This window comes from Miniopterus natalensis, chromosome 11 (genome assembly GCF_054644295.1).
Source record: "Miniopterus natalensis isolate mMinNat1 chromosome 11, mMinNat1.hap1, whole genome shotgun sequence".
Lineage (NCBI taxonomy): Eukaryota > Metazoa > Chordata > Mammalia > Chiroptera > Miniopteridae > Miniopterus > Miniopterus natalensis.
This window is the reverse complement of record NC_142091.1, coordinates 42,108,232-42,115,115: the sequence shown is the minus strand read 5'-3', so window position 1 is coordinate 42,115,115 and position 6,884 is coordinate 42,108,232. Positions and strand designations below refer to the sequence as shown.

At 53.1% G+C, this 6,884-nt stretch overlaps 1 protein-coding gene across 1 annotated transcript; it reads right to left on the bottom strand.

Annotated features, from left to right (window-relative positions):
* Nucleotides 1–293: 293 nt before the first annotated feature.
* CNGA4 (cyclic nucleotide gated channel subunit alpha 4) lies at nt 294–5,204 on the bottom strand. Its single transcript, XM_016217261.2, has 6 exons — nt 5,143–5,204; nt 4,908–5,009; nt 4,609–4,715; nt 3,672–4,317; nt 2,573–2,922; nt 294–754 (listed from the first exon to the last, which is right to left on the bottom strand). The coding sequence occupies exons 1-6, from the start codon at nt 5,202–5,204 to the stop codon at nt 294–296; spliced, it is 1,728 nt and encodes a 575-aa protein (XP_016072747.2).
* Between the last annotated feature and the right edge of the window lie 1,680 nt (nt 5,205–6,884).

Below are 6,884 nucleotides of genomic sequence, written 5' to 3'. Positions count from 1 at the left end.
GAGACAGCATGTGTGCCCTGAGAATGGAAACTCCAGAGCATTTTTTGTGGAATGCACAGTCTTGGAGCCAGTGCATGTATGTGCAATTGTAGTGTGCATGCATGTGTGTGTGGGGGTGCCGGTGAGTGCAGGGTGAGTGTGTGCTGTACTCCTACATCTCCAGGTGGGCATCTGCAGACCCAGTTCACTCCCATCTCTGTGACCTAGCAGATAAGATGGCAGAGTTTCTGCAGGAAGGCTTTCCTATAGCTCTGATTCACTTGGAGATGGGGCTCCTAAGGATAGGGATGGGGTTACTCTGGGCCTGGGGGTCCCTCCTGTCCAGCCCTGCCTTCCTCATCCTTGGAAGTTTCCTCCCCAGACTCGCCTTCATCATCGGCCTCGGCCAGTTCCTCAGGCATTGGCCACTCTCGAGTCTGCCACTCGAGCCGTTCGATGCGATAAGCGATCTTGAGTGCACTGGACTCCAGCTCAGCCAGGAGGCGAGCGAACTTGGTCTGTAGATCATCTAGTTGTTGGTCGAGCCCTCGCAGCCGGGACTCCGTGGCCTCCTGTAGGGCGATCTCAGCTGCCTCAGCGTTTACGTCCAACTTGTTCATTTTGAGCAGGATCTCCCGGCCCTTTTCCTCCATGATGGTCTGGGCCTGTGGATACTCACTCAGCACTTCCCGCAAGTCCTCCTTGCTCAGGCAAAACAGGTCGGAATAACCCAGACTCTTGATGTTGGCTGTGCGGCGGTTCCCAGACATATTCCCTGTGGCACATGGGCAGATGGGAGGCTAATTAGTCAGGGTGGGTGTGAGGGAGCATTTCACTCCTGAACAAGGGCCTCTACCTCCATATTTGTGCTTCTGAGGCTCTCTCCTTCAGTAATTCTTTCATTCAGTAACTTACTGAGGGGACTGACCTGTGCTGGGAGGGTATTAGGGACCTGCCTCCAAGAAGTCACAGTCTAGAGGAGACAGACATTTAATTGGATGGTTACATAACAGCATAGCTGGTGCAGGGTGGATGTGTGCATCTGGGTCTGTGGGAGGACAGGCAAAGAGGCCCCCAACCTTAAGGCCGAGACTTTAGGGAAGCCTAGACAAAGTGATGCCTGACTGAGGGGAGGTAACTAGGGAAAGCGGGGCTGGAGCAGCTATGCAGAGGGAGAAACATAAACAGAGGGATGGAGGTAGGAAAGAGTTAGGTTGGAGCAGAAAACAGAAGGCAGTCCAGAGTGGCTGAAGTGTAGAGTGTGAGGACAGTGGAAAGAGGAGGTGACAGCCAGGTGACTACAGGTCTCGTAAGCCATGGTGAAGAGTTCAGACCTTATGCTGAGGGCAATGGGAAAGTACTGAAATATTCTAAGCAGGGGAGCTGTATGACATCATTAGCATTTTAGAAAGATATTGTGGGGGGAGGGTGGGTGGGTTAGGGTTAGGCGGCACACTGCAAAGTCTCAGAGCTAGAAGTACCTTAGAAGAGGCAAGGGAGCTACTGTTTGTTGAGCACTTGCTATGTGCCAGGCACTACTCTGGGTGCCTCATTGATATAGTTCATTTAATCCTCACAAATAACTTTTTGGGTTTTTAATATCATCCTTGTTGGACAGGTGAGGCCTACAAAAGGGAAGTGACTTGTCCAAAGTCAGGTAGACAGCAGCTGACTGCACACAGGTTGCAGAGGGCGGTTCTTGGAGGACAGATGTGAGGCCTTTAGGACAACTGAAGAATGGGATCCCCAGGTTGAGACAGTATCTAGCCTCAGTCAGTGACAGTGTGCTCACCCCCTTTCCAGGTTGTCCCATCTCCCATGACCTCAGTGTCTACCTGTGATAGGAAACTCCTACTGCATAGGCTGATAAGAGGAATAAATGAGCCAATGTACAGTATTTGGCCCTGACTGGAGTTCATGTTCAATAAATGGAAATGCCTTCATTTCCATTTGGCTGTGAGAAAGTTGTTCCTGTACTGACCCCAAATGTGTGTGCTTATTACCTGTGTGACCTTGGACAAGTTTCTAAACCTCTTGTGCTCTAATTTCCTCATATCTATCTATATATCTATCTATATCTATCTATATTTGTATATGTATATATCTATATCTATCTGTCTATCTATCTATCTACCTACCTACCTACCTACCTACCTATCTATCTATATTGATTTTTAGAGACAGTGGAAGGGAGAGGGGGAAAGAGAGAGAGAAACATTGACCTGAGAGTGAAACATTGATTGGCTGCCTCTTGCACGCCTTCTCCCAGGTATCAAGCCCTCAACCCTAGGCATGTGCCCAGGATGGGAACTGAACTGGTAACCTTATGGTGCACAGGACGATGCCCAACCAACTGAGCCACAGAGCACGTCTACTCTCTCTTCCAAGGGCCCACCCTACTCACTGATCTTGGCTTAGCTTCTTTTCATGTACTCCTTCTATGTCCTGCTTCCATCCTGGGCCCTCTAGTGATTCAGGCAAAGGCCACATATCCTTAATCTGTAGGCTCTAAAGTACCATCTGGTCTCAGGGCTGGTTTCTGCTGTTCCCATCCCCCCCAGCCCTGTCTGGAAGCAAATGCTGGGGTACCCACCTTTGATGTTGATGATGCTGATCTCCCCAAAGTAGAGCCCTGCACCAAGCACAGCATACTGTGTGACACCATCGTCTGCAACCACGGCCAGCTGACCCTCGCGGATGATGTACATTTCTCGGCCAATGTCCCCCTTGCGGCAGACATATTCGCCTGGTGAGTAGGTCTGGGGCTGTAGCTTCAGCACCAGCTCCTCCAGCAGGCTGGCCTCACAGTTCTGGAAGATCTGCACCCGGCTCAGAGTAGACAGGTGCACAGACACGGCCACTTCTGCCCGCAACCGCTCTGGCAAGTGCTCTAAGATGGCGACCTCGTTGGTCATCTTCTTGTTGATCTGCAGGTGCTGGTACCTGGAGACGAGGGCAGCACCAGTTCCTCACCCGCCTCCGATGTGCCTCCCTCCATCCCTTCCTTCAGGGCTCAGCTCAGCTTCGCTTCAGCCAAGAGCCCAACCACACTGCGATCTCACAGGGGTCATGGGAACTCTGGAGGGTGGGCTGATGAATACCTTCAGTCCACAGTCGCCTTTGTGGGTCACAGATATGTTTTGACCTTTCCTCCCTCACCCAGGGCCTGGAAGCCTCCCTCAGCAGACAATGAATGAGACACCCCTGACCGCCTGTCAGTTTCTGCCCACCAGCCGGTGATGTCTCGTAGCACCCAACCGAGAGCCACTTCAGTCACCAAGCCCCATCGCCTCCAAAGGCTTCTGCTCTTGTTGGCGACACTTCCTTTCGTTGGGCCCACAGAGTGGACTAACCGTGACATAATGGACCACCTTGCTTTTGGCCAGGCCCTGACGGGTGCTGCCCTGAGGCCTTCCGGGGCCTTCGGAGCCTTCCCAGGCAGGGGCAGTTCCCAGGACCTAGGTTATCCTTCCTTGCGCATGAGTTTCTTTCCTTATCAGTCTCACCCAACCCCTCCCTCCAAGTCCAGACCCAGTTACCCAGTTAGTGGATGACATCCCTTTCCAAGTCCCCCCCAGTGAATGCTCGTCCTGCCTGCCTTCCTGCCCCCCCCCCCCCCCCCCCCCCCCCCCGAGGCCCCAGGCCCCGGGCCCTGTCCGGCGCCCGCCCCGCCCGGCCCCTCCGGCGCTCACCAGTCAATGACGCGCCGCTCCAGCCGGCGGTTGACCCGCTGCAGCTTCATGTACTTCTTCACCAGCGCGTGGTCCGGGTAGAAAGCCGCATCCGCCGTGTTCATGTTGTAGATGACAGAGCTCATGCTCCCCATGATGGTGGCGAACCCCATGACGGCCAGCAGGAAGTCGCCCGCCATGAAGAGGTACTCCTCCTCGCGCGCGGGCTGCGGCGTGTCGCCCACGGTGGTCAGGATCAGCGTGGAGAAGTAGAAGCTGTAGAGGTACTGGCGCCGCAGGCGCGCGAAGCCGGGCCGCGCGGGGTCCGGGTACACCCAGGCGTCCCGCCCGAAGCCCAGGTACTGCGACAGGGCGAAGTAGAGGCAGCTGTTCCAGTGGATGACCACGAAAATGTAGAGCATCAGCTTGGCGATGCGGAAGGCGTTGGGGTGAGCCGTGCGGGTCTCCGTGCGGTCAAACGCTTCGAAGAGGCGGGGAGCCCGCAGAAAGCGGTTCAGCCGCAGCGTGGGCGTGTGCGGGCCCAGCCGCGCGTAAGCCGCGTCCGTGGGCAGCAGCGACGCCAGGTCCAGGCAGAAGCTCCAGGTGCGAAGGTAGCGACGCCCGATCCTACCCTTGTCCACCACCAGGATGCCCTGTTCCAGGAATCCTGGCGGGAGGAAGGGGAGGGCGGGGTCGGGGGTCGGACGCCATGGGGCAGGCGCGGGGCTGAGCCAGGCGCCCGCCTGCCCCAGCAGCGAGGGTGAGGATGGGCAGGCCAGGGTAGGGCAGGGAGACAGCGGCGGGGAGAGGCGGGGCAGGTGCAACCCCGCTGCAGGCTGCCTGGTGTGCGGCAGGTGCTGTCGGGCACAGAGGCATGTGAAAGTGCTGGGGGGGGGGGGGTCACTTTCTCTCTAGGAAGAGAACTTCTAACAAAGGGTCAGTCCTGGGGCTCACTGACCCGTGTGGAAGCGCACCACGATGTCCAGTAGGTACAGCAGGTCACTTGTGTAGTCCAGCACTAACCAGGCCACCAGATAATCGTGTTGCAAGTCGGGAAAGCAGGCTCTGCGTGGCAGAGACAGAAAGGATTGGCTTAAGGACACCCTTTGTGCATGAGGTGGTCCCCCCAAGCCACTGAGCACTCCCCACGGGGCCCTCGCTTAGGCCCCTCTGGTCCCCAGGCCCTGCCCCTTCTCCCGAGCCTCACTCTTTAGCCCGAGTCTCTGCTAATGCCCCTCACTTAGCATCCAGCCAAACCTGCACACGATGATGACGAGGTTATACATTACTGGGAAGACCATCGTGTTCAGCCACCAGTAGTAGTAATCCCCAGATGGGTCCAGAACAGGCAGTGCCTTCCTGTGGGCAAGAGGGGAAGTCATGTTTCATTTATTCATCATGCAATGTTGAGTTTGTGACTGGGGTACCAAGAGGAATCCGGCTCCATCTCATGAGGCAGACAGATCTGACACAGGAGACCAGGATCGCTCACCTGGCCTTGGACGGGGCAGGAGGGCTGGACTCTGTCGTCTTCACTTTGCTGTCCTGGCTCATGGTTCTGTGGCCTGGTGCCTGGGTGTGATATCAAGGGCTTCTGCTGGTAGGAGGCTTCAGGAGGTGGGGGCTCGTGCCTGCCTGCCTGCCTGGAAGAGGCTGCCCTTAGTCTCCAGCTGCAACTCCTCTGTCTTTGGCTTCTGAAGCTCTTAGCAACACAACCAGAGCCAGGTTTCCTGAAGGGGTGGAGGCAGTGTGGCTCCAGCGCCCCGCCCTGTCTCCCAGGGCCTGAGTTTACACCTGCCCAGCTAAACATCTCTAATGAGGTCCCTGGAGAAGGTGGGGGTGCATGCCTCCACCCCTCTCCCCCACGCTGAATTACATAGGGGCCTTCTAGTCAGAAGACTTTGGTGACAGTGTAGGCTTAGGCCATTCATTCTGTTTTACTTTGTGCAAGTTCCCAGCTTGGGCCTCAATATTTACACATTTAACTCTTTACTAAATGGCTCATTTGTGATAGGTGCTGAACTGGTCTCCAGGGACAAATACGTGTCACATCAGATGTGAGCTCTGTTTTCATTATCTGTACCTTATCTTACAACCACGCTCATCTTACTTAATTCCTGCTGGATGAGTGTTATGGGGCCATTCTGTGGTGTTTTTGCCCCATTTCCTTCTTGTTACTTCTAGTACCTGATCCCACTGGCTATTCCATGTGTTTTCTAGATCCTTCAACTCTTTCATTTTCCTTTCTGTGAATATGCTTAGACCTCTCCCATACCAAAACAAACACAAAACCTAAAACTTCTCCCTCAGCTTGATGTCCCTTTTACTACTATAGCACTTTTCAGTCAACAAAGAATAATGAGAATACTTGCTACATGCCAGGCCAATATTATACTAAGTATTGGGGATAAATGATGAATGAGAAGCACTCCTTGCCCTCTAGAAACTCATAGTCTGGTAGGGGAAATAGTTGGGTAGATAGGTAATTACACATCTGTCTATCTGATGGGTACTCTATTAGGTGGGTATTTAGAGGGCTGTTACATTAGGAAGGTTCTCAACTGAGCCTGGGTGCTGCAGAATGAATAGGAGTTAGGTTATAGAAATGGGAGGGTAAAGAGCACTTGAGGCAAAGTGCATGTAGTGTGCAAAGGCACAAAGACTTCAAAAAGCATGGGTGCCTTGGGGGAACATTCACTGGTTTTTGTAGAGAACTGGAGGGGCTAGTAGTGAGAGAGGTGGCTGAATGCTGAACAGAGGATAGCTTAGGGAGAGCTTTGTCAGCCATGTTAAGTGATGTGATCAGATTTGTGTTTTTGGAGTATTTCTTGGAAGGAACATCTATAGTCCCCAACATTTTAATTTTTTGAAATCCTCTGTTCTCATAGCTTCTGTAACACTGTAATTTATTTTTTTAAAAAAAATACTTTATTAAATTTATTGGAGTGACAATGGTTAACATGAACATACAGGTTTCAGGTGTGGGTTTCTGTACTACAAGATCTATATATTGCTCTGTGTGCCCACCATCCAAATCATATCTTCTCCCATCACCATATATTAAGACTCCCTTCACCCCCTACCCCTGTACCCCCTTCCCTGTTGCAACCACCACACTGCTGTTTGTGTCCACAAGTTTCAGTTTATATCCCACATATGAGTGAAATCGTATAGTTCTTACCTTTTTCTGACTTTTATTTCACTTAGCATGATATTCTCAAGGTCGACCCATGT

Bases quoted from the DNA above. Each gene is read 5' to 3' on its own strand.
- CNGA4 (XM_016217261.2), bottom strand. From the start codon at position 5,204: ATGAGCCAGGACAGCAAAGTGAAGACGACAGAGTCCAGCCCTCCTGCC. The intron at 5,010-5,142 runs GTGAGCGATCCT...TCTTGCCCACAG, and splicing joins CCTGCCCCGTCCAAGGCCAG to GAAGGCACTGCCTGTTCTGG. The intron at 755-2,572 runs GTGGGTACCCCA...CATGTGCCACAG, and splicing joins CAGCATCATCAACATCAAAG to GGAATATGTCTGGGAACCGC.